This window comes from Cloeon dipterum, chromosome X (assembly GCF_949628265.1).
Source record: "Cloeon dipterum chromosome X, ieCloDipt1.1, whole genome shotgun sequence".
NCBI lineage: Eukaryota > Metazoa > Arthropoda > Insecta > Ephemeroptera > Baetidae > Cloeon > Cloeon dipterum.
In genome coordinates, this window is record NC_088790.1 from 29,260,250 (window position 1) to 29,283,242 (window position 22,993).

The 22,993-nt window shown below is 38.0% G+C and overlaps 3 protein-coding genes across 3 annotated transcripts; 2 read left to right on the plus strand and 1 right to left on the minus strand.

Annotated features, from left to right (window-relative positions):
• Window positions 1-1,410: 1,410 nt before the first annotated feature.
• On the plus strand, window positions 1,411-12,894 carry LOC135946387 (gastrula zinc finger protein XlCGF26.1-like). The gene is made up of 5 exons (XM_065494597.1): window positions 1,411-1,611; window positions 1,689-1,767; window positions 6,041-6,691; window positions 11,984-12,723; window positions 12,799-12,894. Exons 1-5 carry the CDS (start codon window positions 1,411-1,413, stop codon window positions 12,892-12,894), a joined length of 1,767 nt encoding a protein of 588 aa, XP_065350669.1.
• A 1,559-nt stretch (window positions 12,895-14,453) lies between these two features.
• On the minus strand, window positions 14,454-16,258 carry LOC135945908 (uncharacterized). The gene is made up of 2 exons (XM_065493853.1): window positions 15,679-16,258; window positions 14,454-14,671 (listed from the first exon to the last, which is right to left on the minus strand). The coding sequence occupies exons 1-2, from the start codon at window positions 16,077-16,079 to the stop codon at window positions 14,506-14,508; spliced, it is 567 nt and encodes a 188-aa protein (XP_065349925.1). The 5' UTR covers window positions 16,080-16,258; the 3' UTR covers window positions 14,454-14,505.
• Window positions 16,259-21,367: 5,109 nt separating this feature from the next.
• Window positions 21,368-22,772, plus strand: LOC135946388 (zinc finger protein OZF-like). Its single transcript, XM_065494598.1, has 2 exons — window positions 21,368-21,439; window positions 21,489-22,772. The coding sequence occupies exons 1-2, from the start codon at window positions 21,368-21,370 to the stop codon at window positions 22,770-22,772; spliced, it is 1,356 nt and encodes a 451-aa protein (XP_065350670.1).
• Window positions 22,773-22,993: the final 221 nt, after the last annotated feature.

Genomic DNA, 22,993 nt, shown 5'->3' on the forward strand with positions numbered 1-22,993 from the left:
ATAATAAGTCCAGCTTAACTGGTCTCTATATAACTGCCGACTAAAAGCTGTGAAGTAAAAATCTTTAACAAGAGAATGACCAGGATTGCAAACAACCCGCATTTTGTTAAGAAAAATAAATGCAGAGTGCAATGGTAGCAACCGTGTTATTTTCAGTATTTCGCAGACAATATTTTTTTGCGCCTGACTGATTTAATCAGATGATTGGAAAGAGATAAATTCATCTCAAAAATTGAGGCAGCAAATGACAATTTAAAAGAAAAAATTTATGCAGTACAACAATTTTTTACCAGTTCGACCGGAAATTTTAGGATTTTCCTTGGGAAAAATTTCATTTTTTGCATTTATTTGTAAAAATTGAGTGTTAAACAATAGTGATGAATAAACTAAGTAGTGCAATAATGCAACCCTGAGAGTAGAGCTGCTTTAGCCTACACGGGCCACCTGTCAGCCGGGAAGGTAACTTGTCTCCCCTCCCGTCGCAGGTTGCAGCTGCGATTGTCGAACTCAATTTCCCTGCAGCGGCCAAGCAGTGCAAGTGCATCAATTAATTCTCAAAGCGGTCTCAAGATTTGAGGTATTTTTTTAACCAGCGTTATAATGTGCAATTCTTTTTTGTTGATAAAATTTGATTGATTTTTTAAATATTGTCCGATTGTGATTTCCAGTTCCTACTACACGAGTGAATTGCATAGCATTGAGCGCGTGTGGCCGTGGGCTAGATGCAACAATTTGAGCCCTGACTCAGGGTGAGCGAAATTCCTTGATCTCTCGAACTATTTTTAGTGTGTGCTATTTATAAATTGTTTGTTGAAAATATTCTGCTTTATTAAAATTGAACTACTATATCTTCCTTGGCAATGAATTTATCAACGTTGCTATTTGTGCTATTCTAGATATTCATGATATGTTGAAATTTTTCAGATCCAATATATCTGACCGCTCAAAGAAATTGCTGGGAGTTTTCGAGTTTCACGCAGCCGACAATCTCACTCCCACTAGCCAGTAAGCATTGATTACATCATGCAGAACTCACTTCAGGGAGGCGAGAGCTCATCTGCTGCTCCTGAGGCTGTGGAAGAGGCTTATGTTACCTATTGTGGCCAAATTGTGTTCCGTTGCCCAGAGTGCAACCTGAGATTCATATACAAAAGTATGTTTGAAGAACATCGTCTCCTTCATCGTAAAATCAAGACGTTTATCTGTGAAATTTGCACCGTTGGTTTTGATTTCGAATATGAGTTGAACAAACACAAGATTGTCCATAAGACTGAGCGACCGTTCGTCTGTCCGGTGTGCGAAAAGGGATTTAAGCGCAGGGACACCCTGAATCGGCACTTAGTCTTTCACTCAGGAGAGAAGAAGCACATCTGTCAAGAATGCGGTATTGGCTTTTACCAAAAATGCGATATGCTCCGACACATAAGCACCAAGCACCCCACCAAGAATGGTGACACACCTGAGCGGCCGTTTAACTGTTCGGTGTGCAAAAAGGGATTTAAGCGCAAGGACACCCTGAAGCAGCACTTAGTCATTCACTCAGGTGTGAAGAAGCACGTCTGTCCTGAATGTGGCAAGGCCTTCAACCACAAAGGAAGCATGAACCAACATGTACGCAAGTGGCACCCGTCACATCAAAAGAAATAATTGGGAAAAAATGAACAACGCAGCCATGCAATTCAACTTAGTATCCGCATCTCATGGTTATGGAGATCGTACCGTCAGTGGACACACCCTCACCCACCGACGACCCCTCAATTGATAAACGTCTGCCAAAGCGATGAAATTCGACTTTTTCCATCAAACAAAAATAATCAAATCAAGAAACAAGAGAACTTCAGTCGAATCAGCATGAAAGTTTGTCTATTGTTGGTGAAATTTGTAAACAAGACAATCTTCTTAACGAACCTTTGATAATATTAAATTCCAATCTCCCAACTAGACATAAATTCATGCATTTTCATTTTCAAACAAAATCGCAGAATGAACAACATGCTCGGTGTCTGGGCGAATCAAAGAACGCAAAATGATGGCATTGAATTTATTTTAATTTTGTTTGTGCTTATACCGTGCGTGGTCTGTAAATTGTTTTTTAATTCATTATAAATTTACCTAAATTATAGAGGAATATACGCTACAATCATGATTTTTTTGCCATATTCTGCATTTCGATTTTACATTTTCATTCATAAGAATGGTTGCGGGTTGATCCAGGGAATAACTTTTGGCTTCAATCTCTCCAGTAATGGATACGGCTGGATAATATAGCTGAACAATGTGTCTATTTTAAAATTTAATTTTGATATTTTTTATAATTAGAGCATAAATCATAAATCATAAAGAAAATGACATTAATTTTTAGGGTTCATCTACTTTGAACCCCGCTTGCAATATTTAAACCTCTTCAAAAAACAGGTGGAAAAAACCTCCTGTTTTTTATTTTGACGAATTTTCAGAATTGAGCTATGAAAAGGTCAAATTTCACGCCAAAATTCAGAAATTTTGGAACATACGATTTGTTTAGAAAAATAAGTGAAATTGCCTAAAAACCTTTAAACAACAGTTTTTTCTAAGCAGTGGATATTAAAGGAAAACTATGGGTTTATACACAAGCCCTGTTAATTAGAGAATTTTACGACATGATTATATTTTACTACTGTTTATATTTATTAATTAATTTATTTTTTATTTTCCTATGTATATGTATATTATAACTGTTTGATATAAATTAAAATACTTTTGAAATTTGTTTTTGGTTGTGTTGCAAATATCTGCAACACAGCTATACCAAAATACTTGATTAGTGCCCTCCGACCCCTTAGCTTACAGCCCGCAGAACTGGAGCGGCCTCTTGGCCTCGCCGAGCCTTCTCGCTGCCGCCGATCCATCCCTCTAACTCATCGTCGCGTAGGCTGTCTCTCACGATCAATCGTCTCTCACTTATTGACAATTAATTCTTACTATTTTGCTCTAATTCCTTCATCGGCCGGAAGGGCCCAAACAAGATCAGTCGAACTAAGATTTACTTGTAAACAATTGATAAGTCCCGGAGCCAATCTGAATTATTCAGCGTCGAAAGCCACGGGAGTCCACAAGCCGAGAATAATCAGGACATGCCGCGGTAATATCACTTTAAATCGCTTTAAATATTATTCAATGAGTTTCAAGACAGAAAAAGAATGCTCCTTAAGTGAGCCTTTAATTAATGATGAATTATTCAGGTTCTTTTGTCGTTCCTTTAATTATATTACTGGTCAAGAAAAGGACAAACAGCGGAGAATTCGGCTTAAAAACTAGTTTGTTTGGTTTATTATTCAGAGTGACTCTAACAGAGCGAAAAAGACTTTCAATCGCGAAATAGGCCATAATTACGTTACTGAAGTTAAGTTACGTGGGCGAGATTTTTAAAATAAAAGATAAATTCTTACTGTGACTGGCAAGGAAAAAGAGGGGCAACTAATAGGCAGAGACGCAGGAGAGATGCTGCTCGGCAGAGGCCAGGAAACCGTCTGCGTTCCGAGCCGGCGAAAGCCTCCTCGAAGCTCGGAGGGGTGGTGTGACACCACTTTGGGTGTCCCGTGCCAGCCAGAGATGGGAAAATTACAGTTTGGGGCGCCCAAGTTACTTTAGGTTGCTTGAGGAGTGCTCACTTATCGTTTAAGGAAAAATAAAGAAAGACCATTTTTATACATAAAACAGTGTAGTTCTTGGGTAGCGGCCGCGCGCCACGCCTAAGGTCTGCAGGCGCATATTGGGGCAAATCAGGCCGATTCGTGTCACGACAGGTTGGAATTTAACTTAATAGACGTAAATTTCTATGATATCTTTAAATAAATAATATATTGCGTAACTCAAGCATGGCTGAAAGAAATTCTTTAAAATAAAAAAATGGTCAGATTTTGATAACCACACACGGACAGACATGCCTCATTAAAAGTCGTCGGTTGGTACCAGAATCAGCGCCATTTACTTCTGACCAAAAAACAAAAGCTTGAAATGTCACAGTTCACTTTTTTTCAACTTAATATAAAAGTTAATAACCCGGCGCTCTTATGGACCGTACACCGTACGATGTAAAATATAATTAAAAGGGATTTTAATATGTTTAAAATAATGAATTCAAACTTTATTATTTTCAGAACTATTTAACTAATAATTTAATTTTTAATTTTTGAAACTGCTGCTCACAGCATTATTTGACGTCTCTATCTAAAAATCGGGTCGGCGAGACGGCTACGAACCTGGAAACAGAAATTCATCTCTTTTAAATTTGTTTTTTTAACTGATTTATTTGGATAAAAAAAAATACTGTAGAAGTGAAAGCGACGATTTTTTGTAACGTCTCACAACGAGTGTTGGAATAATGGCTCAACAACGGGCGCAAAAATTAAAATTAAATTCTCTGCCACATGAAAACCTCGCTTTAGATTTTAAATTGATGAGCTAGTGTAAATTAAATTTAGCTTTACAGACCGAGAATTAGAATATTTCGCATTGTGCTGGGCTTTAGAAAGTGGTCCTTTGAGCTAGTTCACCAGTTGGGTATAAGCCCTTATTGTTCGAAGCCGCTAATAGATGGCGCCACCATATACTTTATTTTTATTTTATTTTTAAGCACTGTGATTTCAGACTCAATCCTCTGCTGTTGTGCATTCTGCATTTAGAATTATTTATTTAGACGTGCTGAAAGCAAAAATAAGTACAGCTAAACTGGTCTCTATACAACTGCCGACTGAAAGCTGTCAAGTATAAAACTTTAATAAGAGAATAACCAGGATTGCAAACAACCCGCATTTTGTTAAGAAAAATAAATGCAGAGTGCAATGGTAACAACCGTGTTATTTTCAGTATTTCGCAGACAATATTTTTTGCGCCTGACTTATTTGATTTGATTAATGGAAAGAGATAAATTCTTTTCAAGAATTGAGGCAGCAAATGACAATTAAAAAGAAAAAATGTATACAGTACAAGAATTTTTCACCAATCTGACCGGAAATTTTAGGATTTTCACTGGGAAAATTTTCATTTTTTTGGATTTATTTGTAAAAATTGAGTGTTAAACAATAGTGATGAATAAACCGAGTAGTAGCAATAATGCAACCCTGAGAGTATAGCTGCTTTAGCCTACACGGGCCACCTGTAAGCCGGGAAGGTAACTTGTCTCCCCTCCCGTCACAGGTTGCAGCTGCGATTGTCGAACTCAATTTCCCCGCAGCGGCCGAGCAGTGCAAGTGCATCAATTAATTCTCGAAGCGGTCTCAAGATTTGAGGTATTTTTTTAACCAGCGTTATAAAGTGCAATTCTTTTTTGTTGATAAAATTTGATTGATTTTTTAAATATTGTCTGATTGTGATTTCCAGTTCCTGCTACACGAGTGAATTGTATAACATTAAGCGCGTGTGGCCGTGTGCTAGATGCAACAATTTGAGCCCACCCTCAGGGTGAGCGAAATTTCTTGATCTCTCGAATTATTTTTAGTGTGTGCTATTTATGAATTGTTTGTTGAAAATATTCTGCTTTATTAAAATTGAACTACTGTATCTTTCTTGGCAATAAATTTATTTACGTTGCTATTTGTGCTATTCTAGATATTTATAATATGTTGAAATTTTTCAGATCCAATGTGTCTGACCGAAATTACTGGGAGTGTTTGAATTTCTCACAGCCGATCATCTCACCCCCACTAGCCCGTGAGCATTGATTACATCCTGCAAAACTCAGTTCAGGGAAGCGAGAACTCATCTGCTGCCCCTGAAGCTATGGAAGATGCTGATGTTGTATATTATGGCCAAAGGCTGTTCGGTTGCCAAGAATGCAACATTGAATTCCCAAACAACCTCCTGCTTGAAAAACATCTTCTGGATTCTCACAATCAGTATAAGTTAATCTGTGGCATTTGCGGCGGGATATTTAACTACAAATCAAAATTTGAGTGTCACAAGAATGTCCACAACCCTGAGCAACCATTCGTCAGTTCGATATGCAATACGGGATTTAAGCGCAGTAGCGACCTGAATTGGCACTTAGTTGTTCACTCAGGAGAGAAGAATTACATCTGTCAAGAATGCAGCGAGACTTTCAAACGAAAAGATAACTTGCGCGAACACATAAGAACCCAGCACCTCACCAAGAATGGCGACACACCTGAGCGGCCGTTCACTTGTCCGGTGTGCAAGGAGGGATTTATCTGCAAGAAAAACCTGAACCAGCACATTGCCATCCACACAGATGTCAAGAAACACGCCTGTACAGAATGCAGTAAAGCCTTCAATCGAAAATTCTCCTTGCGCCGACACTTGCTCGTTCACTCACAAGAGAAGAACCACGATTGTCCAGAGTGCGGAAAGGCCTTCAACCATAAAAGCGACATGCGCCGACACTTAAGCGAAAAGCACCCCGCCAAGAATGGCGACAAACCTGAGCGGCCTTTTAGCTGTTCGCTGTGCCTGAAGAGCTTTAAGCGCAAGGACAACCTGGACCAGCACTCAGTCAGTCACTCAGGTGAGAAGAAGCACGCCTGTCCAGTATGCGGCAAGGGCTTTATCCGAAATTTCCACATGCGCCGACACATAAGCAACCAGCACCCCGCCAAGAATGGCGACGAACCTGAGCGGCCGTTTAACTGTTCGCTGTGCCCGAAGAGCTTTAAGTCCAAGGGCTCTCTGGTCCAGCACTCTGTCACTCACTCAGGTGAGAAGAAGCACGTCTGTCCAGAATGTGGCAAGGCCTTCAAACGAAATCAAAGCATGCGCCGACACTTAAGAACCCACATCGCCAAGAGAAAGTCGGAAATGAAGAGTGCAGCAAACTCAACGCAATAGTTTACTCGCTATCCTTCAGTTAGAGGTTGAGATTATCGTACCGTCAACGATCACATCCTTGCTTTCTGACAAACCCCTCCAGTATAACGTCTTTTAAAGTGAAGAAATCTGACTCTCATCAATCACAAATAATCAAATCATGAAACGATGTAACTGACGTCATGTGTAGCGTGAATGTTTGTCTTTTTTTGGTGTAAATTGTAAACCAAATCAAATTTTTAACGAATCTTGATTACTATAGCAAAAATATCAAATAAACGCTAGGCATGAATGAATGCATTTTTATTTCAAGCAAAGTCACTGGATGAGAAACAATGATCGTTGCCTAGGAAATTCGTAGACTCACGGCTGATCGATGACAATAAATAATATATTTTTATTATTTTGTACCTGTACTGTGGGTTGTCTCTTTACTAATTTTTTAAATACATGACTGAAAATAAATTTCAGGATATTCGTAATACAATTCAGCTTTTTTGCCACTTTCTTCACTTATCTTATTACTTATTATTGATAAGGAAATGTTGAAGGGTTGATCCAGGAAATAACATTTGTCTTGAATCCCTCCCAGTAATGGATACGGCTGTATAATTTAGTTGTACAATGATTATTTCAAAACATAAGTTTTTTTTTTATTTCTTGTCGAGTTTCGGAGCATCATAATTATTCTTTAAAGAAAACGAAATTTCTAATCATTGTTCGATTATTCTGCAACGCACGTGCAATAGTTAACATCTGCAAAAAAACTGGATAAATCCGAGAGTTTCGGGTTTTTGACTCATATGTTTCTGAATTCATCCATGAAAATGTCTCATTTCATGCCAAAAGTCAGAAATTGTAGAAACTTACGATGTGCTTCGGAAAAGTTAAGAAAATATTATAAAAACTTGATATAAAACAGTTTTTTCTAAGAAGTGGATTTTGAAGAAAAAATTGCGGATTAACGCACAGCTAGGGATGTGCAAAAATAGTCGATTTTGCAAAGAAATAATCGATTATTATAGTCGGAAATTCAGAGGCAAATAATCGATTTTATAATCGGTTTCTAGTCAAATAATCTATCAAATTATCGGTTTCATATGTGGTTTCCTGTTCCTATATGGGCGATAAATTATATATTTTTCTATCTATATGTTTTTTGTATTGGAAAAGCAAAAGAAGTTCGTTTAGGATATTAAAATGTGTAACATTTTGCCGAAAACAATTTAAAATTTTTATTTCACTATTAGCTCTTGTGGAATGTTTTAATCGTGTTGTAGTATTTTTAGACAGTTAAAATTTAATTAAAGTCGCACAGATAGGTCAAAATACTTAAACAAAAATAATTGTTTGAGTGAAAAAGTTAAATAGAACTTACAATTAACAGTCCGCTAAAGATTAAATATTTTTGCATTGTTGGCTCTATATTGTTTTTGGAACTAAGCAACTTCTACAATGAGCAACAATGAAATCAGGTCTGTCAAACAATTAAAGTTCAGATATTGCCTAACTGCTTGACAAATTATAGAGTTTGTCAAAGAGTTTTTCGCTTAAAGAGGAATGATACTGCAAAAGCCTGGAAAATGTTTGTTGCCAATGCACAAACTCATCCCTTTTAGGATTCAGTTAAAGCCTAAATTGACCTAGGAAGCACTGTAATTTTGCGAGAAAATTGGCTGGAAAGTTACCGTGCTTTTCAAATGGTACTGGCTGTCTCCTTACTTGAAATCCGATTTTATTTCAAAACCAAGAGTTTCCCCCATTAAACCGTTGGACAGATCTCGACGAGAGGAATCGGAATATGCAAAGAAAATATGTTCAAGCACTGTAAATTTTGGAGAAAATTGGCAAAATTTGAATTTTTTATTGTAGGAAGGTCAATTTTTTACTATTGCAAATTGTTGAACAAATTGTTAATCGATCAATTGTTTATGGCATCCAAAAATTTAAATAATTTTCAATTGTTGCCCAGTATCATTCCACTTTAATTTTGATCCCTTTCGTCACGATCTGTCCAATTAATGGTATGTGATTTATGATCTAAATTTTTCTTCTGGTGAAATAAACTATGATTTCAAATCAAAATATTGATTAGACAATTTAGGCATTTAGGCTATTATATGACTAAAATGCAAGCTTAAAAGCCGATTTTCTCGCAAATTTGGAAAAAAATTAAGCTTTTCTCTAATTTCGGGTAAATTTAAAAATATTTTTAGTTATACTTTAAGTAACAACAACTTTCTGCAACTGGTTACCTCATGCGATCCTTCAAATTATTTCATTGCAAATCAATCATTGCTCACGTATTTTACTGTTAAAAGATAAAAATGTTAAAATTTGAGCTATTAAAGTAATCACTACTGTATATTTAAATGATTCATTGTTTAAAAATTATCTGTTTTGTAAGATACCTTTAAAAAATTTGCTTTGGCAACCTTACTGATGTTTAAAACACTGTTGAACGTTCGCGGATTGCGTGGTTTTCGACAAAATACAGTGGAAAATAACCCCTTTTTAAGATATCAGACAATAATTGCTTTTTTTAAGGGAGATAATCGAAAAATAGTCGGTTTGGATGAAATAATCGAAAATAATCGATTTCGAAAATCTGTCAAAATGCTTAAAAATTGATGATTCGTACTCATTTGATAGTCCCGATATCATACAGGCAAAAGAAAAAATAATCGATAATCGGTTTTGCACATCCCTACGCACAGCCAAAGCCCTGTTAATTAAAGCATTCCACGATAATACCTTGATCCTACTGCTGCTTTCATATTTATTTTCTGTTTTCTTAATTTTTAATTGTGTCATATAAATACAGTATTAATAATTTTAAGTGAAGTTTTGGAAGGAATTTAACTTTATAGACGTAATATATAGAAATGTCTCTTTCAGAAATAATAGATTGCGTAAAACTGAAAAAAGTTTCTAAAAAATCAATGTAATGGTCATTTTGACATTTACAGCTGCCAACTATTGAAGCTTTAAAGTAAAAAACTTTAACAAGAGAGTAACTTGTGTTGGAAACAACCAGCATTTTGTTAAAAAAAAAGAATGGTGCAATGCAATGATAAAAACACCGTGCTATTTTTAGTTTCTCGTAGATAATATTTTTGCACCTGATTTTATCTCTTGATAAATCTAAGCAGCAAATGACTATAAAAATCTGTAGAGTACAAAGAATTTTTTAATAATTCAACCGTTAATTTTAGAAATTCCCTTGGAAAAATTTACTTCATTGCATTTACTTGAAAGAATCGAGTATTAAAAAAGAGCTATGAGAAAACTGAGTAGTGCAAATAAACCCTGAAATTAAATGCTTTAGCCTGTCAGCACGGAAGGTATTCATCCACTCCCGTCGCAGCAATGATCGTCGAACTCAATTTCCGTGGAGCGGCCGGTCAGCGCAAGTGCATCAATTAATTCTCTGAAAGCGGTATCAAGGTTAAAGGTATTTTTTTTAACTAGCGTTAAAAAGTGCTATTCTTTTATGTTGATTAAATTTCTATATGACTTTTTAAATATGATCTAATTGTGTTTTCCAGTTCCTGCTACACGAGTGATTTGTAAAGCTGGACAATAACGTAAATAAGAATAAATTTTGACCACTGCAACCGAAATATCTAGTTTTTCCTTTGGGGGAAAAATTAATTTGTTGCATTTATCAGTAAAAACTGAGTATAGTAAAAACGAGTGGTGAAAAAAATCGAGTGGTTTAGCAAATCCTTTGCTGAGAGAAAATGCTTGCGCCTATGAGGGCCACCTTTCATTGTGTGCAGCCTGCTCGGTAGGTAACATTTGCTTTATTATAGTTGATCTCGCTGTGACCACTATGCAATATGACCGTAGTAATTTTTTAAATTGTTAAATTAAAGCAAACGTGGCTTAAATTCCCAATGTTTTTTTTAATCACAAGTTAAAAATCGGATAATGTCCTTTGTAACAGGGGGAGTCATGCAAAAGGATTCTGTATTAAAAATCTATATGAATGAGAAAATGACCTATGAATTGAAGCTAAGAGGTAGTTCCAATTTGTGAAAAATTTTGTGAGAATTTACTTATGTCCAAAGTCAAAAGAGAGCGATGCCGTATCTAACGCAATTCAAAAATTTTAGTAACTGTTAATGTAAATCCTGCAAAGTAAAATCATTTTTATTCATTCCATCAATTTTACCCCTTCCATAGTCAGCAGGGAAGGTTACTTTTTCTCCCCTCCCGTCGCAGGTTGCAACAGCGATTGTTGAACTCAATTTCCCTGCTTCGACCGAGCAGCGCAAGTTCATCAATTATTTCTCAGAGCGGTCTAAATATTTGAGGTATTTTTTTATCAGCAACATAAAATACAGTTTATTTCGGTTGATGAAATTTATACGACTATTGTAATGCTGTCTGATTGTGATTTCCAGATCTGGCCACACGAGTGAATTGTAAAGCTTTGAGTGCGTGTTCTCGATACAATATTTTGAACCTGGACTCAGGGTGAGCTAACTTTCTTGATTTCTTAAATTTGTTTTAATGTGTGCCTTTGACCAGTTGCATAAACCCTAAGTGTTCGAAGCAGCCAACAGATGGCGCCACCGTAGACTTTTGCTTTTAAGGCACTTCCGCTGCGATTTCAGACTCAATCTAGCTACCGTGCATTCTTCAATTAATTTGCTTTTTTTGACGTGCTGAAAACCTAAATCGGTTCAGCCAATCGCCGTAGAATCGTGAAAAACTATTTTTTGAAATAAAAAAATCTTTTCCAACGTTTCTACGGCGAATGGCTGAACCGATTTTGGTTTTCAGCACGTCAAAAAAAGCAAATTAATTGAAGAATGCAAAATAGCTAGATTGAGTCTGAAATCGCAGCGGAAGTTCCTTAAAAGCGAAAGTCCACGGTGGCGCCATCTGTTGGCGGCTTCGAACACTTAGGGTTTATGCAACTGGTCAATTGATGAGTTTTTACATGAAAATGCCAATTATCTGTTATATTGAAATTTAGCTACCTCTTATATAGTTTAACGTTGCAATTTGTGCAACTCTAGTAATTTATGAAATGTTAAAATTTACAGATCAAATATAACTGACCACCAAAGGAAATTGCTGGGAGTTTTTGAATTTCACGCAGCCGAACATTTCCCCCCACAAGCCATACAAAACCCGCGGCAGGGAGGCCAAAGCTCATAATCAATTGAAGCTCCTGAGGCTGCTGCTCCCGGAAAGGCTAACAAGGGAAAGGTGGAAGAGCCGAAAATGAGGTCTGGAAAGGTGCAGCTGCTGGTCGGCGTTGATGGAACGCCGCTTTTCGGTTGCCCAGAGTGCAACATGGCTTTCCCAGTCAAAGATCTTCTTGAACAACATGTTTGTCTAAAACAATCAGTTGCTTCCCCTGAGGCTATGGAAGATGCTGATGTTACACATTATGGCCAAAGGCTGTTCGGTTGCCAACAGTGCAACATGGAATTCCCAAACAACCATCTGCTTGAACAACATCTTCATGATTCTCACCAACTCTCTAAGTTTATCTGTGACATTTGCGGTGCGGTATTGAAACACAAACAAAACGTGTTGGCGCACAAGAAAAAACACAACTCTGAGCGGCCGTTCACCTGTTCGGTGTGCAATAAGGGATTCAAGCTCAAGCAATATCTGAAGGACCACCTACTCATTCACTCAGGTGAGAAGAAGCACGTCTGTCCAGTATGCGGCAATGGCTTTACCCAAAAAAACCACATGCAACGACACTTAAGCAACAAGCACCCCACCAAGAATGGTGACACACCTGAGCGGCCGTTCAACTGTTCGGTGTGCAATAAGGGATTTAAGCGCAGGGACAACCTGAAGCAGCACTTCGTCATTCACTCGTCAGATGAGAACAAGCACCTCTGTCCTGAATGTGGCAAGGCCTTCAACCAAAAAGGAAACATGAACCAACATGTACGCAAGTGGCACCCGTCACATCAAAAGAAATAATTGGGAAAAAATGAACAACGCAGCCAATTCAACTTTTAGTATCCGCAATGCATGGTTTTGGAGATCGTGCCGTCAGCGGACACACCCTCACCCACCGACGACCCCTCAATTGATAAACGTCTGCCAAAGCGATGAAGTCCGACTTTTTTCATCAAACACAAATAATCAAATCAAGAAACAAATAAACTGAAGTCGAGTTAGCGAGAAAATTTGTCTATTTTTGGTGCAATTTGTAAACCAGTGACAATTTTTTAAACGAATCTTGAATACTAGTAAAAACCAACCTTTACACTAGACATAAAATAATGCATTTTCATTTTCAATCAAGATCACAGGTTTAACAACATGCTCGGTGCCTGCGGGCGGATCGTAGAATAAAGTTTTATGACATATAATATATTTTTTTGAGCTCATGATGTGGGTGGTCTCTGCATTGTATGAAGTAAATACGTGACTAAAAAAAACTAATTTTAAGAATATCCACCACAATCATGGTTTTGTGCTCTTCCGCACTTTCATTTTTTACACTTTTTATTGATAGGAATGGTTGAGGGATTGATTCAGAGAATAACTTTCGTCTCGAGTCCCACCTAGTAACGGATAAATAATGGTACGTGTTTAATAATTTAGCTCAACAATTTCAATTTCTAATCATAATAGGTTTAAATATATTTAAGCGTTTATATTTATTTGCAGCATCATAAAAAATTACAAATTAATCAGGGTTCCTCAACTTTGCAATGCGAAAAAAATACAACTCTTGATTTAGGGAATCCAAAATCAGTCACCTCGAACGACATCATATCATTTTTGGTTGCGCGTGTTCGAGTCAATACTCGTCGTGGGTCACCACTTTGGGGGTTATGAGGTGAAAATGAAACCTTGCGGGATCTTCAACAAATCTTCTCTTTATACGACAGTCACTTGGCGACTATAAGTCTAACAGAATACAAGGACCTTTAAACAGAATTGATATTGGACTTTAGGATTGACAATTTAAGAGAATTGACTTGAAGATCAATTTAAATTAGTAAATAATTTACCCGGATGAGCCGGGTCCTTCTCAATTAAACGCTTGGAACAATTAAGATGCGACACCCCCGAAAGCGCATAAAAACAGCTGGAAAGAACCACAATTGTGAGGATTTTTTCAAATCGATCCTCGAAAGGGTCACATTTCGCGCCAAAAGAGTGAAATTTAAGAAAATTACGCATTCTGCTTTTGTCATAAAATATTTTATCTTCTGGTGCAGCCTAGTGGCTTGTTTATATATGGAGTTTGGGGAAAAACATTTTTTCCTCATTAAAATTGCATGTGGTAAACAAAAAGCGTTAAATTTTAGAGAAACCACACAAAAAATATAATATTTTCAATGCGAAGGGTTTTTTAGACGAAAAATTTACGGCTAATGCAAATCCAGATTATTAGAGTTTTAAGCGGTTTGACTTTTGCAAATCAAATATGGTGGATTGCGAATAAGGTTTTCCTTAATTTAAACTACGTGAAATAATTTTATAACTTGCACTCAAGTAGCAGGAAAATGGATTCGTGTATTTTTCAACTGCTGCTGCTAACAATTTCAGGATGATGTAAATAACTGTGTACATTTTGTGTTGAATCAAATGTATAATGATGTTTAATGTACAATGGCAAATAAAATTATTAAATCTTCACTTCAAAGTCACAAATTTTATTTCTAAAAAACAAGCGATGCAAGTCAATTTTCCAGAAAAATAAATATAGCATTAGCTGATAAAATTGAGCTTTTTGTTGGACGAGCGCAGTCTGAGCGTCTCTCCGCGGTGGATCCGGGCGAATAGTCTCAGCAGCTGGATCTCCTTCTCGGTGGTGCACGGGTACTTGTTGTTGTTCATACATACCTCCCTCAGGGTCGGCGAGACGGCTACAAACCTGGAAACACAAATAATTGTTCTATTTTATTTTAGTTTCGTTTTTTTTATTTAATTTTGAATAAAAATATATGATATTTGTGGCATAATAAGTTTTGAAATAATAGCTCGACCGCTAATGCAAAAAATAAAATTGAATATTTTCTCGGGATTAACAAGCAAAATTGCCGCTGACTAGCAATAAAAGCTAAATGTCATTTAAGCTTTTTTAGTTTACAAGATACACTGTAGAAATTAAAGCTATACAGGACAACAATATATAACATTTTTTCTATTGTTGGCTTTACAATAAGAAAGTGGTTCTTTGAGCTCTGATAGGGATGTTTCTTTTGATCACGCATTCGGTTAAAAAAATACTATATTTTATGTATGTGAAACCAAAATGCGTCGAAACAGCTGATATCGGCCCCCTTAGAGAATAAAAAAGGTGGTGGACCACACCCCCTTTTTTAACGACAAGCAGTTCACTCTTGCCTGACATGCATGTCCGCACCGCCATATTGTATTCCCTCAGTTGCGCTCCTCTCTTTGGTGGCCCATATCGGCTGTTTCGGTACCGCATAGTGTCAAAACATCAAGGCAAGAAACAGGAAAGTTTTGATTTTTGTTATGATTTAAATCAGAACGAAATAATAGAGATAACTTAGAGAAACGTGAAGATCCAAATAAAAGCTAATGTGGAATATTGCGTGAAAAATAAAAAAAAATACACAGATGAGGAAGAAAGGATTCATATTTTGACTTCTGGAAATTGAAGAACAAATTGATTTTAATATATAAAATTTTTCCCCGCCATCAATCAACTTAAAAATTTCTAGAATTTTCAAATTTATTTAATTACCAATTTTTTGGCTTGATTTTTATTCCATTCGTCGAAATCTATCAAACAGGTAAATTCTAATTTAACAAGAATTATTTTCTAATAACCATTCCTCATTTGTAAAACCTATATTTATTTACGGTAATACCTATAGCTTTCGATGAAAAATGATTGAGTTGAAGTCATACCTGAGAAGCAAAGTTTCCTTGTCGAGAAAGCTCTCAACGCCAACATGCTCGAGTTTCACAGTCAGGAGATGCGCGTAGACGACCTTTCCAGCCTCCGCTTCATCGAGCAGGCGGTGCATTAGCTTGACGGGCAACACGACGTTGGTCAGGGCCATCCTGTGAAGGCAGGGCGATGTCAGGGCCGCCTCCAAGGGCGCCAGGGGCAGTTCCTGTAGCTCCGCCGGCCGCAAGTCCAGGGTCTCCAACTTGCGGAAGTGAGTCCTGTTTGCTTTGGTGCCGATATCCAGGGGACACTGCAACTGGAGGTGCTGCAGGAGGGGACAGCGCAAGGCCACCAGGTCGAGGTCGAGGCTGTGCTGCCCGGTGATGGATAGTCTGGTCAGCGAAAAGGCCGACAGCATCAGCTCCACCTCAGACACCACGTTGACCGAGTTGAAGTGCAGCAGCTCTAGGTTGGACACGGCCTTCAGCTTTAGCAGAGGGGACACGTCAGGTACCCTGGACAGCGACAGGCTCCGCACCGACGGCACCAGACCACACACCTGCACATTTTGGGCAATTTTTTCAATTTAATATGCAAATAAACATTAAAATAAACAAAATAATGATAATTATAAAGTGGAAACTAGAGCACTGTGCGGTTGCGGTTTTGGTACTAAAAACCGCCAACCGCACACCACAACCGCAGATGCGGTTATAATTTTGCGGTTGCGGTGCGGTTGCGGTTTCGTTTTTGCGGTTGCGGTGGAACCGCAAAAAACCGCAAATCTTGGGAATCAAAATTTACCATTTTTAAATTGCGACTTTCTTATGTATTAGAATTAAGACCAAAGTAAATAATGGATAAAGAAGACGAGCTCTGGTCTGACCACGACCAGTGGCTCTGACGGTGACAGTTGAAATAAAAACAAGACGAAGACAGGGAGGGGGAGGAGGGGGAGGCCGGCCAGAAGGAGATTGGGATTGGAAGATTGGAGGTTGGAGGGAGAATGAGCTTTGAACGGGAAACGTGATTGAGACACATGGAATAGACTAGACACTTAGACAGCAGCAGCGTTAAATTTTACATTGCATAAATTAACACATAGATTGCTATTACTAACTTATTACGTGCATAATTATGTATGTATTGAAAATATTGAAAGACGGAAGACTTAGTATTTAGTACAGTCATCGCTAATCGTCCGTTGTTGATTTAAATTCATCACGAATTTATTAAATGAACTTTGGATGGGACGCAAGCACAAGCAGAAATTAACCTGGATTTCCTTCCTGGACGACAACCTGGACCTGACAGTGGACATTTACAGAATAAAACATGGACTCTGATCGCGAAACGTATGAAGGAGCCGGCGTGCATGAAGAAAATAGCCAAGATTTGCAGTCTCGTATTTCCGTTTCTAGTAATAGTGATGATACAAATAGTGACTACGAAGAGGATGGTTCCGCTAATACTGCTAGGGCTAGTGCCAGGTCAAATTCAGAAGAAAGAAAGACATCCAGATCACACAGGAACCAAAACTAAAGAAGAAATCTTGAAGCTGATCAGGAACAAAGATGAACGGATTTCATTCAAAAAGCAGAAAAACTGTCGAAGCAAATTATGGAATGGCTTTGAAAGAGTATGTATTGGAAATGAGGAAAGTGCTTTTGTTTGCTGCTCAAAATGTAAAGTAGTATTGAAACAAACTCGCAAGACAGGCACATCTGTGCTTAGTTCGCATAGATGTGGATCCTCGTCCAAAAATTCAACCCCAAATGCAAGTACCCCATCCGTTGCTTCTCTTCTTGTGAAGAAGGTTCCTTCAAAAGTAAAGGCTGATCTAATTGACGCAGTTAGTGAGTGGTGCTCAACCAACTATAGGCCATTTACAATCGTTGAAGATGAAGGTGAGTTAAAATTTTTAATTACTTAAATGATTATTATACACTTTCGCATGATATGAACGTTGTTTCGTTGTTTATTTAGTTTTATAAGATAATATGAATAAAGTTAATACACAGTATATATATTAAAAGTCAAAATTTGCTTGATATGGTATAGTTTATAATTTTAACATGTTTTTAGGCTTCCAAAATGTAGCAAGATGTTTGCTTCGGGTTGGCCATATCTATGGACCGAATGCTCCCTTGAAAGACATCTTACCTGTGGCTACTTCAGTTTCTAGCAAAATTTTCACACTGGAAGAAAAAGTTGTCAAAGCCCTTATCAACCGTTTAAAAAATGTATGCATTATCAATTTTCCTGTCAAAATTTCAGTTGTGTTAATTTCACCAAAACATGTACGCAGTATCCAGGTCCAAAAGCATTTACATGTGATCACTGGAAGAGTTCAATCTCCCAGACTGACTATCAAACCGTGACCCTGCACTACCTGGAAATCGACCCTACCACAGGAGAGTGGATCTTGAGAGACAGGATTTTGGGAACGCCAGAAATTGAAGAAAGAAAAACAGCTGAGAATATTCGTGAGAAGAGCAAGGAGGTTCTTGCGGTAAGGAATTTTCCCTTAAATAGTAAATTTTAATGAAAAAATACGGTCAATTTAATTAAATATATGCCTAAATTAGAAAGAAATAGCATAATGCGAAATATCAATATATAATTGTATATTTAAATTTGTTTATTTAATGATTTGAATTTTTTTGAAATTCTAGAGATTCGGCCTAAGCTTCAACACTTCTGTATGGAGTACAGACAATGCCGCGAATATAAAATCTGCTTTCAGCGGAGTGATTTGGGTTGGCTGTGGAGCCCACGATCTTGATCTCGCCAATCAATGCGGCCTTTAAAATTTTGAAGAAAGAGGAGGATGAAAGCAAAATTTTAGATCTGATTAGCGCTGCCAAATCAATTGCTGAGTTTTGTAAAAGGAGTGGGTAAGTTAATTTTTTATTTCCGAGGACTCGTGGGGAAATGCGTTGATTTCTCTAAAAAGCTGCAGCTTAAAAAGCGGAGATATCTTTTAAAAAAATTCAAGAAAAATAAATATATGCATGCAACGACCATGTATCATAATAATTACATTTATTCATTTTTAGAATCCAGAAGAAACTATCAAAAGAGGGGCTAGGAATCCGCCAAGAGGTAGAGACGCGTTGGAACAGCCGACTGGACTTGCTAAGGTCAATTCAAAAAGCCCTTCCCAAGCTTCGTGTGCTGCTGCTTGAAAAGAACAAGCAACTGGGAAATCTGCATAAGCTTGAGACTCCTTTACTAGGGAAACTTGTGGAAGTGTTGTCGCCTTTTGAGACGGCTACAAAGCTTTTTTCTCAGAAGTTTTCCCCTACACTTCACCTTAAGGCCACCACCTATTTGACGCTGCTGGCTGAGATTGAGAAATTTGAAGCAAAGATCCCCAGAGTTGATGAAGACGCGGACGAAGAAGAGATTGTTGTTGGCGAGGAATTGAAAAAGGTAAATATTTTTGAAGAAGCCACATGGCAAAATATACATTTTTACATTTTCAGCTCCTGTATGGCTTGCGTCGTGGACTTGAAACCAAGTACCATGTCCAGTTGATTCACAAAGCAGCCTCACTTCTGCATCCGAAATTTAAGAGCCTGATGATGAAGAGGTGGAGTAAAGAAGAGCTGAACAACGTGAAGGATTTCATTAGAGACGAGCTCATTGTAAAGTTTTCAGGCTTCATGGGAGACAACTTGCCCTTCACAAAAGGTTATTAATAATTCATTAATAGCACATTATTGTTGGTGTAAATTCGTTAACCTTTCTATTCTAATTTTAGGAGTGAAAGAAGCTGAGGTTGAGGTGATTGCATCCAAAAAGCCCAAGATGGTAAATGAGGTATTCTCAATAATCATATATTATTTGAGCCTTCATGGTAATCATTCTCAAAATTTTAGGACCTCTTCTTTGAAACGCTGTTAAGTGATGCAGATGGAGGAGCAAAAGAAAAGGAGGATGAATTGGAAAAATACCTAGCCTTATCACACCACACAGAGCACGACGTGCTGAAATTTTGGCAGCGAAGTTTCTGTTTCCCTACCCTTCTTGAAGTCTGCTTCTACCTTTATTCCATCCAAGTTTCCAATGTGTCCTCGGAGAGAGTTGGCTCATGCTTACAAAATACACTGAGAGCAAGGAGAAGCTGCCTTGACCCTGAAAAAGTTGATGCTATGTTGCTGATTAAGAGCAATAAAGATCTTTCCTAATTGTCCTATTCCTAATCTTAATAATTACTTTAATCTTTTACTCAAGTTGGCCCTTACCATTAATTTCCTATTTTTAATATTCGTTTTGAAGTTATAAAATTCATAAATTTGAGATAATTTAAAATATTTAATAATATCATATATATTTGTTTAAGTTTTCGATAATTTCTAATATACGAAAAAATGAGCATGTGAGCAGATGAGCAGATCATGTCTTAAATAATGCAAAATAAGAAATTAACTACTTTTCTTGAATTATGGTTATGTATCTTGTTCTCCGAAGCACATCGATTTCAAACAATTCAAATCTTGCAAAATAATGCGCTTTTTTCATTGCTTTTAAAATTTTTGCAAAAATATTGACTTCATTAACTGTCAGTAATCATTATTTTTAGTCTTGTGGGTTTGCTATATGTTAAAAAATTTAATTGGAGTTAAGAACTAAAATAGAGACAATGAAAGTTGAGCCGGAGTCAGCCGAGCCATATAATGGCCTACACCTAAAAAAGCTATATAGTGTATGTATACAGTATACATACAATTAATTGCGGTGTAGCGGTAAATTTGCGGTTACCGCAACTGCGGTTGTGGTCAGGACGGCTGCGGTTGTGGTGCGGTTGTGGTGTTTGATTTTAAAAAAGGCGGTTACCATGGTAATGAAAATTGACACCGCACAGTGCTCTAGTGGAAACACCATAGAAACCTTTTCAATGACTGCCAGATTTTTATTTTAGTCCTAAATTATAATTAAATCTGAAAATTTAGACAATCGGCTATGTTTTTCTGAGATTCCAATCCAATGACCGCTAATCAAGCAATTTTAAGCAATCCGAACTTAATTTAAAAATGTCTACAACCATCTAAATTGACTCAAAATATGTAGAAAACTTTCGCTTCTTCTTTCTTTAGCCTGTATAGGGGCGGACTTTGAGCACGGGAGGTAACTATTTCTCCCCTCCCGTCGCAGCAGCGAATGTCAAACTCAATTTTCCTGCAGCGGCCAAGCAGTGCAAGCGCATCAATTAATTCTCAGAGCGCGGTCTAACGATTTAAGGTATTTATTTTTTATCATCGATATAAAATGCCGTTATTTCTATTTGATAAAATTTAAATGATTATTGAAACATTTTTTTATTGTGTATAGCAGTTCCTGCAGCACGAGTGAATTGTAAAGCTTTGAGCACGTGTGCTGGCTGCAATGATTTGAACCTGGACTCAGGGTGAGCTTACTGTATTAATATCTTAAATTTGTTGAAATGTGAACTATTGATTAATTTTTAGATGAAAATGCACATTTTCTGTTATTAAAATTGAGCTAAAGTTAACGTTGTAATTTGTGCTATTCAAGTTATTTATGAAATGTTGAAATTTTCCAGATCCAATATATCTGACCGGACAAAGGAAATTGCTGGGAGTTTTTGAATTTCAAGCAGCCGAACATTTCCCCCCACAAGCCATACAAAACCCGCGGCAGGGAGGCCAAAGCTCATAATCAGTTGCAGCTCCTGAGGCTATGGATGAGGCTGCTGCTCCCGGAAAGGCTAACAAGGGAAAGGAGGAAGAGCCGAAAATGAGGTCTGGAAAGGTGCGGCTGCTTGTCGGCGTTGATGGAACGCCGCTTTTCGGTTGCCCAGAGCAACATGGCCTTCCCAGACAAAGATCTGCTTGAACAACATGTGGCTACTGAAGAGGCCAAGAAAGGAAAGCAGCAGAAATTAATTCCTGGGCAGGAGCAGCTGATCACTGCCCCTGGTGGCACAAGGCTGTTCGTTTGTCTAAAACGATCAGTTGCTTCCCCTGAGGCTATGGAAGATGCTGATGTTGTATATTATGGCCAAAGGCTGTTCGGTTGTCAACAGTGCAACATGGAATTCCCAAACAACCGTCTGCTTAGACAACATCTTCTGGATTCTCACAAACTTTCTAAGTATATCTGTGACATTTGCGGTGCGGTATTCAACTACAAATCAAGCCTGGGGAGGCACAAGAAGGTTCACAACTCTGAGTGGCCGTTCATCTGTTCGGATTGCAGTAAGGGATTCAACTACAAATCAAGCTTGGTCAGACACATGAATGTTCACAACCCTGCGTGGCCGTTCGCCTGTTCGGATTGCAATAAGAGATTTAAATACAAAACATGCTTGGACAGACACATGAAGGAGCACAACCCTGAGTTCGTCTGTTCGGATTGCAATAAGGGATTCAACTACAAATCAAGCTTGGTCAGACACATGAATGTTCACTACCCTGCGTGGCTGTTCGTCTGTTCGGATTGCAATAAGAGATTCAAATACAAAACATGCTTCGACAGACACATGAAGGAGCACAACACTGGGCGGCCTGAGCACGTCTGTTCAAAATGCGGCAAAGCCTTCAAAAGAAATTACGCCTTGCGTATACACTCAAGCATCCACACAACCGCCGAGAGAAATGAGTTGGAAAAGAAGCTAAAGCAAAATCTGAGTTCTTATGAAATCGAGTCATCAATCTGTGAAACTTGCGGCAAAAGATTCGAGTACAAATCACAATTGAATCAGCACAAGATGTCCCATAGCTTTGAGCGGCCGTTCATGTGTTTGGTGTGCAATAAGGGATTTAAGCACCGTGTCACCCTGAATCGGCACTTAGTCATTCACTCAGGTGAGAAGAAGCATGTCTGTCCAGTATGCGGCAAGGGCTTTAGCCGAAACGAACACATGCGCCGACACATAAGCACCCAGCACTCCACCAAGAATGGCGATGAACCTGAGCGGCCGTTCAACTGTTTGGTGTGCAAAAAGGGATTTAAGCTTAGTGACGCCCTGAAGAGGCACTCAGTCATTCACTCAGGTGAGAAGAAGCATGTCTGTCCTGAATGTGGCAAGGCCTTCACCCGAAAAGAAAGCATGGTCAAACATTTACGCAAGAGTCACCCGTAACATCAAAAGAAATAATTGGGAAAAAATGAACAACGCAGCCAATTCAACTTTTAGAATCCGCGATGCATGGTTTTGGAGATCGTGACGTCAGCGGACACATCCTCACCAACGACGACCCCTCAATTGATAAACGTCTGCCAAAGCGATGAAGTCCGACTTTTTTCATCAAACACAAATAATCAAATCAAGAAACAAAGAGAACTTCAGTCGAATTAGCATGA

Excerpts from the sequence above, each read along its gene's own strand:
- LOC135946387 (XM_065494597.1), top strand. The coding sequence starts at position 1,411 with ATGCTCCGACACATAAGCACCAAGCACCCCACCAAGAATGGTGACACA. Across the intron at positions 1,612-1,688 it reads AAGGAAGCATGAACCAACAT|TATCCGCATCTCATGGTTAT; the intron begins GTACGCAAGTGG and ends AATTCAACTTAG. Across the intron at positions 6,692-11,983 it reads GCACTCTGTCACTCACTCAG|CTCCTGAGGCTGCTGCTCCC; the intron begins GTGAGAAGAAGC and ends AATCAATTGAAG.
- LOC135945908 (XM_065493853.1), bottom strand. The coding sequence starts at position 16,079 with ATGCTGTCGGCCTTTTCGCTGACCAGACTATCCATCACCGGGCAGCAC. Across the intron at positions 14,672-15,678 it reads AAGGAAACTTTGCTTCTCAG|GTTTGTAGCCGTCTCGCCGA; the intron begins GTATGACTTCAA and ends TTGTGTTTCCAG.
- LOC135946388 (XM_065494598.1), top strand. The coding sequence starts at position 21,368 with ATGGATGAGGCTGCTGCTCCCGGAAAGGCTAACAAGGGAAAGGAGGAA. Across the intron at positions 21,440-21,488 it reads CGAAAATGAGGTCTGGAAAG|AGCAACATGGCCTTCCCAGA; the intron begins GTGCGGCTGCTT and ends TCGGTTGCCCAG.